Source organism: Anguilla rostrata, chromosome 10, assembly GCF_018555375.3.
Source record: "Anguilla rostrata isolate EN2019 chromosome 10, ASM1855537v3, whole genome shotgun sequence".
Classification (NCBI taxonomy): domain Eukaryota; kingdom Metazoa; phylum Chordata; class Actinopteri; order Anguilliformes; family Anguillidae; genus Anguilla; species Anguilla rostrata.
This window is the reverse complement of record NC_057942.1, coordinates 22,932,781-22,956,139: the sequence shown is the minus strand read 5'-3', so window position 1 is coordinate 22,956,139 and position 23,359 is coordinate 22,932,781. Positions and strand designations below refer to the sequence as shown.

The window sequence follows — 23,359 nt, the reverse complement described above, 5'->3', positions numbered from 1 at the left end:
CCGACAGAACTGATGTAACTCAGTCAGGTTTGTGGGTCTCCTTGCTCGGACATGCTTTTTCAGTTCAGTCCACAGATTTTCAATGGGATTCAGGTCAGGGCTTTGTGATGGCCACTCCAATACTTTCACTTTGTTGTCTTTAAGCCATTTTGTTATAACTTTGGAGGTATGCTTAGGATCATTGTCCTGCTGGAAGACCCAGTTGCGACTGAGTTTTAACTTTATAGCTGATATCTTGTTGCTTCAGTATTTCTAGATAATCCTCCTTCCTCATGATGCCATCTGTTTTCTGAAGTGCACCAGTCCCTTTTCCAGAAAAACACCCCCACAACATGATACTGCCACCCCCATACTTTTGGGGTTTTGATGGTGTTCTTTGGATTAAATGCCTCACCCTTTTTCCTCCATACATACAGCGCTGATCATTATGGCCAAACAGTTCAATTTTTGTTTCATCTGACAAGAGAACACTCCTTTAAAAGGCTAGGTCTTCATCCTGGTGATCACCTGCAAACTTCATTCTGGCTTTTTTATGCCTGTCTTGGAGTAGGGGCTTCCTTGCATGACAGCCTTTCAGGCCATGGCGATATAGGATTTTCTTAATGGTGGATGTAGATACTTTGATACGTGATGCCTCCAACTCCTTCACCAATTCCTTCGTTGTTTTTGTCCTGGGGTTCAGTTGAACTATTCGGACCAAAGTTCACTCAGCCCTGGGAGTTAATTTGTGCCTCCTTCTTGAACGATGCAGTGTCTGTGTGGTTCCAATGTTTGCATACAAATGTTTGTACAGATGTTTGTGATACCTTCAGTTGTTTGTAAATTGCTCCTAAGGAGGAATCAGACTTCTGGAGGTCCACAAATCTTTTTCTGAGGTCTTGGCTGAGTTGCTTGATTTTTCCCATGCTATCAAGGGCAAAAATGTTGTGACTCTAAAGGTAGGCCTTACAAATTTAGTCACAGGTGCCAATTAACTCCTAATTATGGCAATTGGCCAAACAGAAGATTCTAAAAAGTCATTGCATCAATTTCTGGAATCTTCTAGACTGTTCAACCACTTAGCAGACACCCCCCTGTGGTCGGCACACCGGCGTGCCTAGATTGTTCTACTCAGACATTCATTGCTCCTGCAACCAAAGCATGAGTTGAAAACAGAAACGTTTTGTTTTAGTTTCATTAGTAGACGATATATGACAACTATACCGAATACGGAGTTTCGCTGTCACCATTGTAGCTCTGGTCGTTCATTTATCAAGCACCCCCTCCCTGCAGTCTCATCTGCAACTACACCGCCCAACCATGACATAATGGACAATATTGTCTATCTGGGCTTTCATAAAAATATTCTTTTACGACTGAAAAATCATATTCCGTCATATCAACAAGATAAAACTAAACCCAATAACCCTAATGTATACCAATACAGCAGTGAAAACGCTGCTCACTGAATAGCGAAATAAACGAGAGAAAGTTTTCAAAAGTTATACCATGTCATTCTACAATCAATATCTGGGACTAAATATTGATTAAATATATAACCTTACTATGGTTTTACGCATAGAGATGTCCCCTTTGAGACTGAGTGGTCATATATTGTCTTGGACAATCCGTTTGTGAAATATCTGCACATTTGTGACGCGTGGGTACCTTCCAAAATAGCAGTGCATAATACCACGTGTTGTTTACGGTGTTGTCACGCTTTTTAGTACAGTCTGACTTGATTGACAATTCATTTATTGAGTATGTGACAGTATAAGGTTTCTAACAATGTCTAATTTTGCTTTTGGAATAGCGTTTTATGTGGTTGCAATCAAAATTATTCAACCCCTCTAACTCATAAGATGTCTTTGTGATGTGAATAAAATTTCATGACAATGTATCAACTAAGGCCTTTGTAAACAGAAATACATGATTATTAGAACATGTTCAAGTGATTTTGAAAGCATACAGCTGAGTTTACTATTTGTTATAAGGGCAAAAATGAAATTCTCTCCAAAAAAAATCAATGACCAAATTATTCAACCCCCAAAATCAGTACTTTGTGGAACATCCTTTAGCTTTTATAACTTCCAATAAACGCTTCCTGTAAGTGCTCACAAGCCTCTGACACCTCTATTTTGGAATCTTGGCCCATTCTTCCTGTGCAAATGCTTCAAGTTCACTGATATTCTTTGGTTTTCATGATGCCACTGCTTTCTTCAAATCCCACCAAAGATTTTCAATAGGATTTAAATCTGGGGACTGAGAAGGCCAGTCAAGGACATTCCAAGATTGTTCCCTGAACCGAGTTTTGGTTGACTTAGATGTATGCTTTTGATCATTGTCTTGCTGGAAAGTTCAGTGATCACCAAGCTTCAGCTTATGCACTGAGGGCATCACATTCTTCCCCAGAATGGCCTGGTATTTCAAGGAAGCCATGGTGCCAGTCAGACGCTGAAGATTGCCAGTACCAGAAGCAGCAAAACACCCCCACAGAAGGACTGACCCACCTCCATACTTGACTGTGGGATGGTGTTCTTCTTGTCATAAGCTGCACCTTTCTTGCGCCAGACATACCGCTTATCCATGGGTCTAAACTAGGGGTGTATCCGAATCTGAATACAGTATTCGGGAAAGCACGAATAATGTGATGGAAACAGATATTTCTTCTACCCGATAGTTGCTCGTTATTATTCGGATTCGGAAGAAAAAAAAAGTCAGCTCCATGTCGAGTTCTCATAGCCTTTATCTAACGTTACACGGGCAGAGAGCGGGCAGGGGCGGCACCAGTTACGCACAGCTGCTAGCTGTATCTTTAACTCCGGCACATAGCACCTGCAGTAGGCTATATTATAGGCCTACCATTATTAGCCTACTGCAGCTGCTATGTGCACAAAGTTAGCTAGCTAAAGAGATCAGATTCATTTAGATAACCGCTAATTAAAAGATAATGCCCACTCTGTTTGCAACATAACTAACTAGTCGTTTCATTTACTATGCATTATTGAAAAGTGATCGCTATATTCTGTAGTCGCCCCCACCGAGTCAGCGCATTATCGGCAGCAGGCTGAGAGCTGACCGTTCCCAGCTATCACTCAGGGAAACTCTCGCATCGAGGAGGAGGAGCCGTCAGGTGCGGGAGCTAGCGAGACAAAAGCCTTGTGTGGCAGCTGGATTTCTTTCAAACCCCCACAACCTATAGATCAAAATGAAGCTTAGAACCTCTAGTTTTTAGCTTTCATTAATTTCCTCCATTTAAAAGAAAAACCCAGTCGAAATATTGAAAACAGAGTCAGAAACACACAAGGAACCAGCACCCGCGTCAGGGGTACAAAGAACTTAAATAGACAAGAATTCAATACATAATCAAATGAGAGGGAAGGGCTGCATCGTTGGAATTTAAGATTATTCCCTTCAACTGAAGGATATTTTTCTATATATCTTTACTGTAAATTGTTTCTATTTCCAATGCAAAACAGAATCTTTCGGTTTATAAAACATTTTTTTCAGTTTCTGATTGTTCAATGTCCCCCAGTTAAAGGAGGGGTGGTGGTGGGGTTCAGACAGTTCATAAAACTTATTTTAGTTTAAAAAAAAAAAAAAAAAGAGAGAGAGAGAGATGAAAAGTACAGCATGAGAATGTGGAAACATATTTCATAATTAATTATATGCCAATAATAAATCAATTTGATGCTTTGAAGGCACAACAATGGCATTGCCAATTAATATTAGGTTAGAAAATACAACATTTGCCCGATTTAATGTGACGTCCGGTATAAACCACGCCCACTTCCGGTGTTCTATCCGAATACAGATACAGATAATTTTGTTGGTTGAACAGATACAGATAATGATGTCTCTGCACACCCCTAGTCTAAACAATTCCAGTTTTGTCTTGTCTCTCCATAAAATATTCTCCAAAACTCCATAGACTTATCCAAATGACGTCTTGCATATTCAAGTCAATTTTTCATATGCTTACTGGTTAAGAGTGGAGTGCGGCGAGGTGTCCGGCCATGAAGGCCTTGCTTGTTCAATATCCTTCTTATCGTCTGTACTGATACTTTTGTTCCAGTTTTCAAAAGGTCATCCCATAAGCCTTTGGCAATAATATGAGGGGTTTTCTCAGCAGTTTTTATGATGTGCCTGATAGCAGTTGATATAACTTTACTCTTCCTTCCACATCCAGGTAGGTTTACTGCTATTCCATGACTTTTAAACTTACTTATGATGCTGCCAATTGTGTCTCTTTGAACTTTCAATATCTTGGAGATCTTTTTGTATCCATTGCCTTTTTTATGCAATGAAGTCATTTCTTCTATTAACTTTTGAGAGTGCTCCTTTGTCTTTGGCATGTTTGCTAGTCAGCTTCAAGTTGATGTGAAGAAGTGCATCGGTGGGATTTATATGTTTATCACAGGTGAAGAAAACCGTATCGTTATGGATTTCCTGAGGGCTTAAGTGTGTTTCCACAAAATTAATCACTCTACAGACCAGAAAATATTTTTTAAATGGTGATATTGAATGGGGGTTGAATATTTATGATATGGCTGAAATACAAAATTTACATGCTACTCGGAAATCTTAAAAAATACATTTTTATTTTGAATTTTAACAACACACAATGCATGCATGTTGTTTTTTTTAGTTTCAAGTCTCCCAAAAAGCATACAATATATTTATAGTTTCCACAAGGGTGGAACACTTTTGATTGCAACTGTAGCTCAGCGTAACCAAAAGTTTTCTCATCACCGCATTGACTTATGCATTGATTGACTGTCTCTATCTCTATATACTGAACACAGATAACATTTCATCATTGCTATGCAAGTATTATTGCTCAAAATATTTCTGTTATATACGTTATTTTTTTAATTTGGGTGTCTTTAAATAGGTTAGTGGTATTTTATAATGAGGATATTTCACACTAATGTAAGCGTTCCTTAGTAGCTTAGTAGTTTTTTTGTTGCATGCACCAGTTATGACGTGAGAGTTGAAATATTGCCAAAACGTGGAAGGATGGTTCAATATTGTTTTTATGTCATCCCATCCCCATACAAGAAAACATTACATACTGTCGAGTACAGAAAAACATACCAGAGTTAATTAGTACACATTTAGGTACTGTACCGCATTGTGTGACAATGTTTTTGCAGTATTTTTTAATCTGATATCAATGTTTCATCTTAAACCTTCATAAGGGGCTCATTTATATGCTTTATAATGGACAAAATGTCAGGACTGGCGAGGGAATGGACCCAAATGCAGAGAAAAAATACTCAAAATCCAAAATGGTAATCCAAACCAAAAATTCTACTTTTAATAAGAACAAAAACCAAGGAGATCAAAAACAAAGCCACGCAGGGCAAGTCTCAAAAAAGACAAAGCAAATGTTCTTGAAACGCAAAAACAAAGAAAATCCAGAAATCCAAAACCATACAAAAACAGAACTCGGGCAGGGTAGAAAACACTCAGGACTAAACACAGAGTCAAAAGTACATGAGGAAACACATACCAAAACGCAATCAGAAACACAAGGATCCAGCACCCGAGTCAGGGAAGACAAGACATAATGGACTGCATTTACATAGCGCTTTTATCCAAAGCGCTTTACAATTGATGCCTCTCATTCGCCAGAGCAGTTAGGGGTTAGGGGTTAGGTGTCTTGCTCAAGGACACTTCGACATGCCCAGGGCGAGGTTTGAACCGGCAACCCTCCGACTGCCAGACAATTGGTCTTACCTCCTGAGCTATGTCGCCCCTTGTCACATAAATAGACCAGACACTAACGAGACACAGGAGGGCACAATGCACAGTCAGACCACAGAGGGAAGGGACAACTAGACAGAACTGAAAAACAATAATAGAATAATAGGAACCAATAATACAATTACACAGGGAAAAGGAACAGAACTACCGCCATCTGTCGGCCCAGAAAGGAAGAAACCGAAAACAGGAACAGAAACCTGACACAAAAAGCATTTTATTAATTTTTGGAGAGATTTTGGATGTGCTTCTGGACCACTGTACTGATGGAAAGCTTGTAATTCCCTCTTGAAAATGATGCAACAGTGAGTTTTTTGTGTTTAAAAAGTTGATTTGTTGTTAAATACATGAATATGTTGTGATTGACAGCAATGCATCATTTAGACATTTTGAATAGATTTGGTGCCGCTGGGTACACTGCTTCGTTTTTGCTTCATAGAGCTTTAGTAGTTCTACATATTCACCCTTAGATTTTATGAACTTGTGGTCAGGGAGTTTTTGATCCAGGACATGTATAGTTTAACCTGCTGTATATATGGGATCTCTCAGTATTTTATTGCAAACTAAAAAAGAGCAAATTCATTTTTGCTTTTTTTCCTGAAGAATTGCTGTTTTGGCACTTTATTTCATCCTAAATTATGAATATAGACTAATCTAATCTAAGTGTTATAAATGGTACAGATGTCTTGCTTCATTTAAACCATTTACCCCCTAAATGGGCAAAGATTGGCCAGATTTGCCATGTGTGCAAAGGGGTTAAAGTGACAGTCAACTGGTGTATGTAAACTTTTGACCCCCTGGAATTTTGATATAGTGAATTAAAGCTGAAATAAATCTGTCTCTAATCGATTGTTTTAAAATTACCTCTGATGTGAGCAAAGTAGATGCCCTAACTCACTTGTCAAAATAAATGTATGGTAACATGAAATGTGTGGAGTTGTGAAAAATTGGATTTGAATATCTAGCCTAGGTGTATGTAAACTTTGGCCTGAACTGTAAGTTTGTCTAGGGCCCCCTCTTTGAGCAAATTTCCACTTTATAACCATAAAAATAAAGGCTCTAATTGAGATCCCCTTTTTTAAGCTCTTCCAATACTTCTGTCACAGCTTAAAACCTTTTTCTGTTGGGCAAACCGGCTGGACGCACTCCCTGCTTGTCAGCACCATCTTCATGATGCACATTCCCCCCGGCAATACGCATTACATTACTTGCAAATGGCTAGACCCATCGACATCATTTGAAAGATTACAGTCTTGTTTAATTTGTTCTGTAACTTTATTGACTTAAAGGTAAACATATCGCTGTTCAGATAAGCAATCGTCTTTCCAAGTTCCTACTGTACTAAAGAGAGCATGGGGTGGTCAGATAAACCGGCCATGTTCTGAATGGATTCTTGCCAGATTGAGTTGAAAATAGCGCCTGACCAAGCTGACCGCGTCAGCTTGAATACAAGCAGAAGCATTTTGGATTACAGACACATGTACATAGACAAAGGAGCCAGTATTTTATATACCAAAAGTGAATGCAATGTGGACATTGGACATTTAAAACTTTGTTCTGAATGATTTATTTGGTGATCTGAGGTATTGTTCTGAATGTTGAAAAGGTATACAATTTTGTTTTCATGCAAAAATAAATGGGACAAAGTATTAACAAAATGTGTTTTGATGTAGGTTACTGTGGAATAAGTGATTGGGGGATGGGGAGGCTCCTTTTATTTTATTGCAATTTATTTCCCTGAACGCTGATAAGGGAACGAGTGGTATTGTTGGGCAGAAAGTAGTCTGTAGCAGGCACCATGCTTGAATTTGCAGCTGGTTTGTGACTCATTTCTTAATAAATTGTGGATCTTTCCTTTATTACCATTCTGTGGGCACCAGTGCCTACAACACTAGGGGCAGGATTTAATGTGATAATCAGTCCTATAACCTTTTTTTGTAAAATGGACAAAGAAAAAATAATCTGAACAGTAAAATGTCTCTCCACTAAGTGTGAGTGCCTAATTAAGCTGCTGACACCAAATTAAAACAAATGATGAAGTTGCAAACCAAAATCAACTAAAACCCTGTTTTGATTTTAGGACGATATAAGTCCTGCTGTGCTGTGTTTGTAAAATTATTTTTCCTCTTTCAGGAGATCTGCATTCCTCATCAACAAGGTAAGAACACAATTCACTTTTCTCTTTATATTCATAATTAGAGCCAACAGTTTTTCTCCACCACATGACCTGCAGGGATTTGAACTTGCATTTAAATGGTTATCCTCCAGGGGTTCCCATAGGCACTTCAACAGTACAGTTGAAGCTAATCATACAATTTCTATTTGATATGTTTACAAAAACTATTAGTGGATCTAATATGGGGACTGTCAGAGGAAGGAAGATGTACATGGGTGGACATTTAATTGCTACTAAAAGTGAATGAGTGAAGCAATGGACATTTAATTGCTACTAAAAGCGAATGAGTGAAACATTATCCATTAGGTGCACTACATATCGACGTATTGTATATATACATTGTATATAATTTATCAAAAAAAACCCAAGAAGCTAAGAGTAGACCAACATTTAAAACGAACTGAGGGGGAATCATCTGTCAGCTGTGAGCGGCAACAAAATGGCATTCAAGATTTTACAGATGCCTTAAGTGCAGATATTCTACTGGACTGGAATTTGTGTGCATTTTTATTCAAACATGTAATTAATTGGGGGGGGGGGGCAATTACGTCAGCTCAACAGCTTATGAAGGTTGTTGGTATCAGTTGTGTTCTTCATCGTTTCTTTTATTTTGAGATATTGAAACTAGCAATTGTCTAGAATATTGTATTTATTTTGTAGGAGGTCGAAGGTCATGAGCAAGTCATCACTGAAAAGATGTTCCAAGCTGGTTATTCTTTTCTGTTTCCATATTGGGAATATGAATGGTATATTGTTGATTGGAACATGGGGCTGTGCCAGATTGGTGAAAGAGCAGAGGGGGCAGGAGAAAAGTGGAGGATTTCATTTGCTTTCCACAAAGCTGGATGATTTCTACTGATGGTGCTTGCTTTAAAACAACTGTGATTTTTAATGGATTTATCAATGAAAGTTACATGAGCAGTTCAGTCTTTGATTGCTCTGTATCTAGCCATGGTGGATTTGCTTTATTTGTCCTGTCGTGTATGTACTGTAGTTGGTGGAGGAAATTATTGTAAAAATGTGGTGCACCAAGACACTCTTCAAAGTGATTTAGGTTTCTGGAGGGTAGACAGTTTGATTTGCAGAGTCTTGTTTGTCCAGTAAAGTTTATTGACTACAGAGTTGAGAGAGGAGAACCAGCTTGGAGAGGGAGTACAAGGGTCATGGAAAAGAGATAAATGATTTTTGGAAAAAAATAATCTTGACTATTGATATTCAACCTATTACAGATATTGGTAGCAAGGTTATTATCGTTAACGAAAACTAACAAAATAACGAAAACTAGGTGTGAAAAAACATTTTCGTTAACTGAAATAAAAATAAAAACAAGGCTTTACAAAAAAACGATAACTAACTGAAACTGTATTGTGTGTTTAGAAAATTAACTAAAATAAAATAAAATAGGAAATAGGAAAAATGTCATTGGTTTTCGTCTTTGTCTGTTTATTTTATGCATAAGCCTAGTATTTTGGGCGGATATGAAATCTATCTTCCAATTTTTTAGCTGTGCCAGTTTTATGCCAGCGGATGGCTAATATCCTTCTGTCGGCGCAGTTGCACAAGCAAGCACCTCACACGTGTTGCCAATCCATCCATGCCTGGCATAGCGAAAGTCAGGAGAAAGCACCAGAGTCCCATCTGGGATTAGAGTGAGAGCACCTATTATCAACCACCTTCGTTCGACAGACAGGTAAACGTAAACAGATTTGCAACTATATAAGAAATAGGTGAAATATTGGTAACAACCTGTACCTAGTGATGTAGGAAAAAATGTCCTTCTTGTTATCCTCCAGTGGTTATTTTTGGCTGGACCACAACAGCGGGGCCAGCCCTAGAAATGCGAATGTCTGTGAGTGACTGACTGACTGACTGGCTGTGATGAAGTTACACCATTGGTCGGCCGGATCACGTGTGTTAGGTCCAGGCATATCCTAGGTTTTAACCTGGTCTTGTTTCAGTACTTTTGCGATTTTTTTCTGTGACAGCAAATAAGTCAGAACTTTTGGTTGCTAAGGGGACGTGTATCAACGACCCCGTGTAAATGAATGGAACTTGACATAAATTTGCTAGCATACTGTATAAGTGTCCTTTGAGGTTAATATGAGAAAGGGTGGTCGCTATCACACGTCTAGGAATCTGTACATATTCACAGTTGTAACCCAAGTCGCAGGACACAAAATAGCCGTTAGAGAAAACAGTTTGAAATTATGAAGCAACGTCTGCGCCATTGGATTTAATGGGTCGCAATGAGATCATTCCTAGCGTGTTGCTTGTCTTAAAGTTGTTATAGTAAATAGGGCTGTATTAATATAACTAAATGTATATATATATATATATATGAAGTTGGTTTTTTAAATTTAAACAGTTTATTATTTATGTGTATTTTTACAGGACATTTTAATAGTAAGTAATGATGTCCAGTTCTCTCTGATAAATACGAAGTAAATACACTAGCAGTTAAGGTGGTCGATACACCCCCCCCCCCTCGGGTGGTCGATAATAGGTGCTCTCACTCTACGTTGAATATGACTGTGTCTCAGATAAGAGCAAGTGCCTTGCAGTGGAGGGTGATAAAATATGTGGAACATTTCTCAAGGGGAAAAATCCCACAAATCTAAAAGTCCATTTGAAAAGCTCACACAAGAAGGCTAACCTAGCTTACATTGACAAGGTAAAGGCTGCTTCATACTTTCCGCGTTCCGCGGACTTGTACCGGTCGCGCGGACGCACACCCAGTTCCATTCATACTACAATTGGTCTGGCGTTCCACGCATGCGCATTTCCCGATCTAAACTCCATTCCAGTTCCATTACCACAGAGTGATTGCGTAAGTGAATGCGATTATAAGAACGTTTTCGGTTACACTGACCTATAAAACGCTATTCCAAAAGCAAAATTAGACATGCTATACATCGCTAGAAAGTTTATACTCTCACTTACTGAATAAATGAATTGTCAATTAAGCCAGACTGTACTAAAAAGGGTGACAACGCCATAAACAACAGGTGTGGTATTACACACAGCTATTTTGGAAGGTACCCAGGCATCACAAATGCGTGTATTTCACAAACGGATTGTCCAAGACAATATATGACCACTCAGTCTCAAAAGGGACATCTCTGCGCGTAAAACCAATGGGAAGGTTGTATATTTATTCAATATTTAGTCCCAGATATTGACTGTAGAATGACATGGTATCATTTTTTAAAACTTTGTCTCGTTTATTTCGTTATTCAGCGAGCAGCGTTTTCACTGCTGTATTGGCATATCTTAGGGCTATTGTTGGGTTTATCTTGTTGCTATGACGGAATACGTTTATGAATGCCCAGATAGACAATATAAATGTGGGTAATGGCGGATCTCCTCGCACAACTCTCTTCAAAACAATTAAATTTGAAAAATGCGCAGTCGGCACACTTGCTATGCATACAATCCACGCGGTCACAAATTTTGGGCTGCGCGCGGACGTCCGCATAGGGGTCCGTGTGGACCCTTCGGACATGGGTGGATGATGACATTTACGTCACGAGGACCAAAGCGGACCCTCGCGGATACGCGAACGCGGAAAGTATGAAGCAGCCTTAAGGGAGAACGCCCAGAAGCTAATCCCAGGCCAGGCAGCATGATGGAGGAGCACGAGACAACCATATCCCCAGGAGGGCAGGAAACAACTGTCCAGTTGAGGTTTTCTGGTTAATGACACGAACGCACTGACTGTTTGGTATGATGTTTTGTTGAGTTTTTATCACACAATACTTTTTCTGACTTTTTGAATCTCGCCCCTGACAAATAGCCCATATTTTCAAAAAATCTAAACTAAACTAGCATCTAAAAATTTAAAATCAAACCGCTTTAAATACTAAACTAAAATTGAAAACAAAAAGTCGAAACGAAATAAAAATAAAAACTAATGAAAAATGCAAAACTATAATAACCTTGATAGTTTGGTAGTTTGCTCCCTCTTTCCAAATTTATTTTGAATGAAATTGAGTTGAAAGAGTTTAAAATTTGGTGGGATATGGATTCCAAGGTACTTGATATTTGACCTGGTCCACTTGAATGACAATTCCCTGGCCTCAGCATCCAAGTTGATTTTGGATTTGGAAAAATTGATGGAGTATCCAGACACCATACAATACCTGTTGATCAGACTATGGACTGAGAGAAGGGAGGATGAAGGGTTTGTTATGTATAACAGTATATCAACAGCATATAGATTGATTTTATGATGGTATGATTTGGTCTGAATCCATTGTTATTTTGTCTGAGAGTGGAGTCAATATGATTGTCACTTACATGTTACCATAATGGGGGAAGGAGAGCTCAGCAACAACTCTGTTGACAGGGACCCTCAAACGTTTAATTTCAAGGACTGGATCTCTTGATTCTAGCACATTCTAGAATCTACATTGTAACATTTTGTTTCTCCCAGCATTTGGCAATATGGTTAAAATGCTATAGGCCTAGCCTATATTAGAAGTCACACTGTACGCTACGTTACGGTTAACTTTTGCCATTCAGAACTGCTGAAAAGTCATGGAAAGCACTAAAAACGGTGGAAATCGCAGAAACGGAGAAAGCAACAGAACTGCCAAAAATAGCAACCATCAGCATTTTCACAATCATTTCTTAGGTTTATCATTGAGTAACAGAAACCCTCACTTATTGTTAACAAGCAAAATTACATTGAGGGGTAAGGGTGAGGTCTTTGGTCATGCTAATAAGTGAACCTTTAATAGACCTTTATACATTACATTAAATGTGCCTTTTGTGCAATTTCAAAAGCATCAGTCTTTGTTTTATTTGTGTTATGTTGATACAATGTTATTGATTGGTTTCTTCCAGCAGTCACTCCACCACCCAAAACAAGTCCTCCGCCACCCAAAATAAGTGCTTCATCGGCTCCCTCCCGTAAACGCACAGTGATTCAGATGCTGGATGAAAAGCACAAGCAGGAGTATGGGAAGAAGAAAGAAGATCAGAAGCAGAGTAGTCTCATTATGGTGATTCCACAGCCTTTGGTAATAACACAACCACTGCTGCAGGGGATTGAGCCCCCTGTAGCTCCAACCTCTTCAGCTCCTGACAAACCTGCCATTGCAAAGGGAATGGAAACCTATAGCATATATAAGACCATCCAGTCACAGAAACGTACTCGGAAACCCGCACAGAAGGCCAAGGTGCTCTTGGCTGGTTCAAAAGTAAATTTGCCTAAGAAGTTACAGAACCACAAGAAAGCCTGTTTACAGAACTCTTGTTTGAAGGATGGAAAAAAGATCTCTCAGGTGCCACTCTGTCCCCAACCCCCCATTACTTGGATTGTGACTCCCAATGGTTTGCTACCAGTGAGTGGCCTAGGGATCCCAGTATCCACCCAAGCTCCACCTGCAGAAATGAAATCAGTGTCATCAAATGTGTCTTGCTTTCGAAGACTAAAACCCATTGCTATTAAATCAAACAACTCTTTAACATTCTCTATTAATGGAGCACCAGGTGCAGAGGTGCCCCCGGATGTACTGCATGTCTGTCCTAGTGTGTGCATCCCAGCTGACCTCCCCACCTCCTCCTTCGGGGAAAGAATAGCCTTGAATCTTGCTCCCACCACTTCCACATCAACAGACACACTAGTAGGAAGAGTTACTTGCCCCAACAATAGTGTTTCATCATTGAGTTCTGTCAGTGTACCACACTGTAACAGTGTGTGTGCTCAACTTCCAGTTCACTTCCTGGCTGCAGAACCTGTCAGCACTATAATGCCTGTTCCTGCTTCTGTGAATGCTGGTAGGTCTGTTGCTAACCCAACTTACACTGTTGCTGAAGTCTCATCTTTAACCCCTCTGCTCACTTATTCCCAAGGACTACCCATTCTTCAGGTTTGTCAGCCCCAAACTTCACAAATAATTGCTACCACTTTTGTGAACCCTGTGATGCCCCCTGCTAAAATTACATCCCTGCCCCAACAACAAGTTTTCAGCAGACTGAAACCAAATGACTCTCCTTTAAAACTGGCCACTAAACCTGCTTTGCCCAAAAGCCCTAAACCTGAACATATTCTAAGTTTTGACCCAGGCCTGGTATCTGCCGAGGAAACATCCCATGTGACAGAATGGATGAAAGGTGTAGGGGGGATCAGGCTCACTCGACTGGATGCTACTCTGCCATACCTGCCTCCTTTTGTCAGTAATCTTACCACACTTACTACTCTCCTCAAATGCAAACCTGACCTTGAAAGGTGTGCCTTGCCACTAGTATCTCCCAATGGTGAAAGTTCCAGAGTGGAAGCCCCAGAAAAAGGCATCCGTCGGCTGGTTGCAGAGCAGTTGAGCAGTAACCAAGCTTACCTGCTCCTGAAAGCTCGTTTCCTTTCTTGCTTCTCCTTACCTGCCTTCCTGGCTACTGTTTATCCACATGAAAATGCAAACTCTGTGATGTTCACCCCAGCCAAGTACAGCAAATGTGAGGAAAGTGTATCCCTAGTGGAAGATGCTGATCCTGGTGGTGGTGAAGGAATGCATAAGGTGAATATTTTTTTCTCTCAAATAATGTCACTCATCAATCTGTACATTTTATTTAATATTTGAATTCTTTCCTGAAAGTTTTCAATTAATTTTGTTTTACCATCTCAAAAATAGCTTTTGTCAGATTGTTTTTGTAGTTTATTTCAGTCTTCATTGTCATTTCACCAATTACAATGTGGAAAATTAGTTTCACAAATTTTTAGCTTCACTTTAAAATCCATTCTAGTGCATCACTCAGTTTTCTGGTTGTATTTGTGTTGTCACTAGGATCGCCTGCTCCGGACGGATGGTAAGGGAACAGTGGCTGACGAGTTCAGTGGAATTGCTACTTGACACAGGAGCCAGTACCTCTGCAACCTGCAGAAATCTGAAAAACTGTGATATTCATCTTGTATTTGAGTGGTGGATATAAATTTCTTTTGTAAGCGCTATTCAAGAATAACAGGATTGAAGACCTTAAGTCTTGGAAGTTATCACGTATTCTCCCATGTGTAAGGCACACATAATCTCTCCCCGTGACAAACTTATCAGAATTGGCACATTTAACTGCCCTGAAAGAATATCCTTTGTTTTCTTGTTTAATAATAACTCCTTTGTCATTTAAAACTATATATTAGAGTCTTTGAGGTCATATGCTTTTAGTAGTGAAACTGAACTGATTAATTAATTATTGTAATCTTGGTACCAAAATTTGAAACGTGTCTGTCTGAACCCAGAGTAATACATTTTTGGAGAGCTTTAGTTTGTCATTGTGATGTTTTCTTTTGATAAAGTGTTATAGATGCTTTTGTGTTCTGCCTTGTTCATTGTATTATGCAGTTTTGCCCATGAAATTGTGAATTGTGGCTTAGACATATATAAATTTTGTATCCTTCCAATGATTGAATTCATTTCTACGTATGTCATGGAGATCTTAAAATCTTTGAATAAAGCATAGCAGGTGGTTTTGTAAGTTATTTTTAGGCATTCAATAATGCTTAATAGTTATGTAAACATTTTAAGACAAACCTTTAAAAATTTAAAAGGGATGTTACCAACTTAACCTGTGTGATGTTACTGTAATGTGCAGTTTATACACATTGCTTTAGCCATTATGATGTAAAGGGGTGCTTGCTTGCATGCACTGAAAAATATTAATTAGCTTAGGTTTAAAAAACACCATCAGTTGGACAAAAAACTGGCCCTGTAATTCCACTTTGCATTTCTAGTATCTGACTCCTCTGAAAACTGATGAGGGTTATTATTCATTATGAAATATTTACTAAAATGCCCTTAAAATTAAAGTACTAATGAAATTGAGAGGCGGTTTCTGCGCATTCACGGTAACATCACCATCTGTTACATACAGGATATACATCTGTGTAAAATCTGTGATATAAAAATGATGCCAAGTAGGTGAAACTTTCACCAGTGGTTTACAGAAATGCCGGAGCAGCCCCACGTTGGGCGTCACTGTGGCAAACGCGCCTGCCACAGGCCACCGAAGTGGCTTTCCAAGGGGCCCTCCAGCACAGAGACACAGGGAGACAATGTTTAAACAGTCCACGTTTATTTACGAGGCAAGATGGTACAGCCAAAGAGTAGATGTTAACACTGTCATGACAGAGGCTCCCCCTTGTGTGAGAAGGGATGGCAGATTTGAATACCTCACTGAATACCTCATTACGCACAGGTGCAGCCACCCCTGTTCCCGGGTCCAATTAGCCTGGTCAATTATCTAATTAACCAGGTCTAATTAGCTTGACCCAGGGCAGATGTGGCTGCTTAAGCCAGCCATCCCCACACCGCAATGCTATCATTTGTCATTTATAAACTAGATCACATCTTAATTAATCAATGTACTAATTTATACAGTTTTTTTAGGAATGCATTATATGCCATTTATCATCTCGCAAACTTGATTTTGACTGTCCACTCCCGCCCACACCAGAGTAAAAATTTCCTGTGAAAGTTGTGTTCTGCAAATTTTTTGGGATCCCAATCCCATCACAGTACTCTACCTAGAGGAGAGATAAGAATGGGTTCAGACAAGGATCAGTCCTTTCTTTAACCTTGTTCGACCTGTCCAGAAATGATGCACCCAAGGCCTGATCCAACAAAATTCATCAATGCTGATGGCATCTGTCTGGTAACCCAAGCACCTGACTTTGACTCACTAAAGCATATGCTTACTGGAGACCTCTCAAAACTGGACTAGTACTGCAAGTCCTGGTGTCAAAAACCTGGCCCTACAAAAACAGTCTCTAGTACACTACACACCAAATGCGGTGAAGCAACCACCATACTGTGTACCTCAGCATTGGCTCTCAACTGAGTGCTGCATCCCAGTCTAGTCCAGGTCATCTCATTCACATTGACACACAGCTTAATGCACTCATATGTATTGTAGGGAAGTTATAAGTTCCTCTGCAGTCCTCTCTCTGCATTATCTCAAAAATTAGTCTTTGCTTGTTACTTTCAACATTTCAGCGCTATCTACCACTTCCCTTCTGAATCTCCATGTGCCCATAATTCTGAGATAAAAAGCTATAGATGACACAGGGTATTAACAACCTATTTGCATGTAGTTGGAGGCATAGTAACAAATGTTTGTGCATTGTTAACCCTGCATAAAGTGTGAACCTCCGTGGTGCGTTGGCTTCGGACTGCCCCAGGAAAATCGCTCTGCATTCCTATAGAGCACCACTGATGACTAGCGGGCACCCTCTGTATTTAAAGGCCACTCCATTCACGCCAACAAATGGAGAAACGTAGAATCATGGAGCTTAATTAATGAATACTTTTGCGATAGCCAACTGGTCTGAAACATACAAAGTGATTGCAGGCTGTAAGAATTTTACAGTACTGCGTTTCTGAGTTCCCTAGCATGTGCCGCTAAGAAATAATTCTTCATCTCCCCGTAACCAGAACTAAAAGTAATCATATTTGGTATGGTTATCTTTTAAATTTGATGACGAAGTATGTCCAAATTACCTTGTACCACTAAATAATTATCCAACTAGATCAAATGTCTGATGTCTAAATATTTTATCACATATATTGAAACATGACTGAGTTCGGCCAATACTTTGGGGCTGGGCTCCAGCTGTGAGTGTTGCTGCCAAATGTAATCAATTTTCATCAAACTGATTGGAAGTTAGGATAATTGTTGTGATAAGCCAAACCCACATCCATTTTTATTGGCTTACAGCAGATATGTTTTTTTTGGAGTATCAACCTTTTTTGAACTTTTAAGAGGACCATCTACTTAATACATTGATACCAGTTATAGATATGTCAGACAGTCTGGGAGGAGATGTCTGTTTTATACATTGTACAACAAATTCAAAATGGCAGAAGACAACACAAATAGCTGGACATAATGACTCCTATGGATTTGAGTTGCCCAAGAGGAGAGGCATCTTGAGAGGCAAGATTCTAGTCTCTAACTCAAAAGCACCTGGATTTATGATTGTTTGAATATTGGAAATTGAAATGATGATAGTGCTACCAAGTGGCCAGTCAGTGCCAAAATCAGTCATTGGCCGTAGGGATGAACCCTTTATTAATAAGCCAATTGATACAAGTTTAATGTTGATGCATTAAACGGTCAAGAACATGTCTTTTACAGGTTATTCAAAAAATTTTAAATAGCAAAAAATCCGTATGGTGGACTTTAACCTCTTAGCGCAAAGCCCCTAGTGGTCGGCACGCCGGCGTGCCTAGATTGCTTAATTCAGACATTCTGTGCTCCTGCAACCAAATTATGAGTTGAAAACACTAGCTTTATTAGTAGATAATTCAGGACAATTATGCCAAATGCGGAGTTTCGGAGCGCCACCACTGTCGCGCTGGTCGTGCATTTACCAAGCACCCCCTCCCTGCAGTCTCATCTGTAACTGCACCCCCCACGTATGACACACTGGACAATAGTGTCGACATGAAAACATTTTTTATCACTAAAAATTTGTATTTTGTCGCAGCAGCAAGATAAAGCCAACAATAGCCAAAGGTATGCCAGTACAGCTGTGAAAAACTCTGCTCCCCTGAACACTGAAACAAGATGAATTTTTCAAAAACTATACCATGTCATTCTACTGTCAATATCTGCAACTAAATATGGAATAAATATACAACCTTATCATTGGTTTTACGCGTAGAGATGTCCCTTTCCAGACGGAGTGGTCATATATTGTCTTGGGCAATGTGAAATTTTGTGAAATATACACTCATTTGTCACACCTGGGTACCTTCAAAAATAGCTGTGCGTAAAACCACAAGTTGTTTTCAGAGTTGTCGTCCTTTGTAGTACAATCTGGCTTGATCGACAATTAATCAGTCCAATTGGTGACAGAATAAGCTTTCTAACAATGTATAATAGGCTATGTCTAATTTTACTTTTGGAGTAGCGTTTTGTAGGTCAGCGTAACCGAAAGTTTTGTCTCATTATAGCTGCATTGGTCTGTGGTAGCCGTTAAAGACACTGCACCTGGCAAAATTTTATTGATGACTTTCGTTATTTCTTGGAAAATACTATTATTCTTGAGAAATTCTGAGCATGGCTAAAGCATATGTTTGCTGATTGACCTAGCTGATATACTGTTTTCTGGGTTAAAAATGTAAGTATTACTGCTGAAAATATTTTGGTTATATGTGTTATTTTTGAACTTGAATGTCTTTAAATGGGTTAGTGGTATTTTAGAATGAGGATATTTTTATGCTTCGGCAACAAAATGTCATACTGCAAAGTGTCGGCCGGTAGAACTTTGTCGCACAACGTTTTGTATAGTTCGGCGACAGTGCGCGTTGTTACTATAGCAACCAGACCCAGCACCCAGCAGAGGTTTGTTTACATTCCGTGAAAAATGGCAGCGCCACTAACATTGTCATAAAATTTTCCCAACCGTGAAAATTGCCTGACTTGTTTACATTTTGGACAGATGTGGCTAGTGGGTAAATCTATCGCTGTTCCATCGCAGCACTTTCGACACAAGCAATATCAGAAGCGCTATCTTAAAATTTCTTTCAGGCAGTTTTCACGGTCGGGAAAAATTTCATGACAACGTCGCCATGGCAACCTTTTTGCCTTCGTTTCAGCCATCCAATCACAGCTGTGCGACACAAGACGGAATCAACAACCTTACAAAAATCAGTGGAGATTTACTCCAGGAAAGGGAATAACTAGCCTAGTAACATGACAATGTCATCTTCAGCGACTAAGAGGAGCTAAGACCAAAAAAGTGTGAGGTGAAAATTTCATCCTTCTTCCATGTAGATGAGATGAGGGTAGAGTTGTGACAGTGGGAGCTGTTCTGATGTTTGTGAAGCTGCTGATTGTCAGTCACAGAAGCCACTGTGAAGGACACAGGTGCAGTCAAGCAGTCAGAACACCGTGAGTCTGTGTGGATGCTGGCCTGGCTTCAGGACCATCCCTACAAACCATGGAGAGTAGTCTAACTAATTAAAAGCTAAAGTCAGTATTTCTTCATTGGACAACGGAATTCCTAAATATCCCATTCACAGAGCAGGGTTTAAATAACTCTTTTTCAGACAGCTTGCTTAACATTATATTTTATACAACTGATATATTTGATCCTCTCTTGCATCCTTTTGTCAGTGTTTCATTAGAAAATGGGAGTAACACATTACACAGGTCAGGGCTAACTGGGGGGGCCAAACTAATGGAGTCTCGCACCAACCACCCCCCCCCCACCCCCCCACACACACACCCATATACGATCGCTGCAGCACCCATCCACCCCACCAAACTAGCCCCCCCCCCCCATCCAGGCCCCCGCTCACCCCCCCTGCCTACAAATAAATCCTGGGGAAAACACTGGACACCTTCAGTAAACATTTCCACACACAATATAGCCAGAAGAATGGAAACACTCTCTCAGTGAAGGAGTGTTTAAAAGTGTAGAGAGGAGTGTTGTCACTGGGGTCAGAGAATAGCCCCTTTTCCACTGCAGGGCCGAACAGTTCTGAGCATGGAGAGGAACGGTTCCAATGGTGTTTCCACCTGAAAACGGTTTGGCGCGGAACGATTACAAACCGTGCCCAGCACGATATTTTCGGCACGGTTAGACAACTGTGCTCAGTGCAGCAGAACCGTTCAGGTGCGCAGGCTTAATGACGTATTCACTGATTGGTTTCACATTACATCAGTTTTGTGACTCCGCATACGGTATCTTCACGTCCTCTTCCGTAAGCTAGGTCAGTGGAGAAGCTAATATAAATAAAAATGCCAATCAAAAATCATATTCCGTCATAGCAACAAGATAAACCCAACAATAGCCATAAGATATACAGCAGTGAAAACGCTGCTCACTGAATAACGAAATAAATGGGACAAAGTTTTAAAAAATGATACCATGTCATTCTACAGTCAATATCTGGGACTAAATATTGAATAAATAGGCTACATAACCTTACCGTTGGTTTTACACGTAGAGATGTCCCTTTTGAGACCGAGTGGTCATATATTGTCTTGGACAATCCGTTTATGAAATATATTTTGCGCATTTTTGATGCCAGGTACATTCAAAATAGCTGTGCATAATACCACACGGCGTTTACGGTGTTGTTGCTGTTTTTAGTACAGTCTGGCTTGATTGCCAATTCATTTATTCAGTAGGTGAGAGTATAAGCGTTCTAACGATGTATAACGTCTAATTTTGCTTTTGGAATAGCGTTTTATAGGTCCGAAAGTTTTCTTATCATCGCATTCACTTACGCATTAAGATGCTGCACCTAACGAAACGTTGTTAACGATTTTTCGTAATTTCTTGGAAAATACTATTATTGAGGATTTCTGGGCATAGCTAAGCCGTATATTTGCTGATAGACCTATCTGACATCGTTTTCTGGAGCAAAACAGAAGTGGATTGAACTCGTTGATTTACTGTCTCTGTCTGAACACAGATAAAATTTCATCATTGCTATGTAAGTATTAGTGCTCAAAATATTTCGGTTATACATGTTATTTTTGGATTGAGAGTCTTTAAATAGGTTAGTGGTATTATATAATGTGGATATTTCACACTGTAATGTAAGCGTTAGTTAGTCGTTTTTTGAATGCATACAACAGTGATGGGCAGTGGAGGATACGCTAAAAAGAAAAACCAAAAACAGACCAAAATACACAGAATCCTCGTTCGTTTCGTCAGCCAACGAAACATAACATAACAAAAACAAAACAGTATGGGGAGCGACGACAACAACTGGCGCATATTGCATTCACAATGGGACGCCGTCGCTGATCCACTTGCTGTCCTCACTAGATACGTCCTAATCCTGGTTTTAGCAGCCCGACGGTGGAAACAGAAACCGTAACCGTTCCCACGAGTACTGAGCAGCGCGGAAAGGCACGGAATGGCCCTGGTAACAGTTCAGCCCTACAGTGGAAAAGCAGCTAATGACACCTCCCCCTGTCCCAGTCCAGCTGCACTCTGACCCTCTGGGGTTTCCTCTGCACAGTGAGGGCTGTAGATGCGGAAGTCAGGGCTTCGTATCCCCAAAAGAGCCGCTTTATACTCCACACTCCTCCTGCTGGACTCAGATCCACAGCCCCTTTCCTGCTGATGGACTCTTTAGCCACACCCACCTGCCAGTAATCCTCACCCTCCACTTCTACATCCCAGCAGTGTCTCCCTGAGCTGAATCCCTCAGAACCCAGCACAACACTAGCTATGAAATCTCTCTGGATTATCAGGAACATGCTGTCTCTCACCACTCCATCTCACACTGTTCAGATCCTCAGACAGTGAGAGGTTGGGATGAGCTGTGTTTCGGTCCAGAGTCAGGAATGTATTGAACAGTCCCCAGCATCTTCTCCACGCTCGGTACTTCAGATTGCCCAGGTGCGTGGCCACATCAATCAGCACTCCTGTGACCTTCTCTGGATCTGCCGGTGTGCACCAGGCTCTGTTTTGTGTGTCCTTGTAGCTCTGCAGGAATGAGACATCTTCTGCTCCCAGCTCCTGTTCTATGGCTCTGATTTGTTCTAAAAGCAATGATATCTCTTCTGTCATCTTCTCAATCTTCTCCTTCATCATCTGAGTCTTCTGCTCCTCTTCTTCCCTCGGTGCAGTGATTCTGGCTGCCTCTTCATCTTTTAGGAACTGCTGAAGTTTCTCAAACTCCATCTTTATCTTGTCTCTCTGTGTGCTGGGCCTGGCTCTTGATGTGCTCTGCTATTTGACCACCGATTAGTTTCACTTTATTAAAGGCTTTTAGCTTCTCCTGCAGTGGAGCTAATGCAGTCCTAAGTTCCTCCTTATACTCTTCTGCAGCCTCCTGAACTGGTAGCAGTTCATGGTTTACATGTTTTCTTGAAGTTTGACAGACAAGGCAGACAGGTATTTGATCAACCAAACAGAAGAGTTTGAGTTTCTCACTGTGCGGACTGCAGAGCACATCAGATCCTGCTTTAGCTCTCTGACTTCTTTCCTTTAAGAACGCCTCACAGGTATTCCTCAGAGACAGGTTATTGGGAGGTAGTTCCCTTGAAGAGCTCCTTCACACTGGCCACTCCCGATATCCCTTTTGTTCCCAGTGTTGCTGCAGACAGGCCTTGCAGACGCTGTGACTGCAACTCAGGACAACAGGATCCCTGAAGACTTCAAAGCAAACAGGACAGGAGAGGTCCATACGCCATTCTGTCTCAGTCTGTTCTGAGCTCAGTAATGACTTCTGCTCATTCTGTAGCTGAGTTTCACTTTTACTTACTGCTGTTCACAAACTGCAGGCAAAAATACAGTATTAAAATTAGGCTCAGATCTCTGTGTCTCTCACTATGTTTTGATACCTCTGTCAATATATTTTAAAAGTCCTTAGGGTTTGATGATTTCATGTGTATTTTAACTAAGTCCCCAATGTAACTTAAGCATCTGAGGGGCAGCATTGTACCCCTGAGGTTTGAGTGGCTGATCTGCCAGCA

General features: G+C 40.3%; 1 protein-coding gene and 1 pseudogene across 6 annotated transcripts in view; one reads left to right on the top strand and one right to left on the bottom strand.

The window, feature by feature from the left end:
- Nucleotides 1–15,395, top strand: part of snapc4 (small nuclear RNA activating complex, polypeptide 4) — a 152,578-nt gene extending 137,183 nt beyond the window's left edge. For 5 of the 6 annotated variants that reach the window (XM_064297540.1, XM_064297543.1, XM_064297538.1 and 2 more), the window contains 3 exons: nucleotides 7,879–7,903; nucleotides 12,767–14,439; nucleotides 14,707–15,395. In XM_064297540.1, the coding sequence (XP_064153610.1) occupies nucleotides 7,879–7,903; nucleotides 12,767–14,439; nucleotides 14,707–14,772 (1,764 nt within the window). In that variant the 3' untranslated portion in view covers nucleotides 14,773–15,395. The remainder of the gene's footprint in view (nucleotides 1–7,878; nucleotides 7,904–12,766; nucleotides 14,440–14,706) is intronic. The other variant, XM_064297539.1, reaches the window with a different exon arrangement.
- Nucleotides 15,396–20,215: 4,820 nt separating this feature from the next.
- LOC135233082 (zinc-binding protein A33-like) lies at nucleotides 20,216–23,070 on the bottom strand (annotated as a pseudogene).
- Nucleotides 23,071–23,359: the final 289 nt, after the last annotated feature.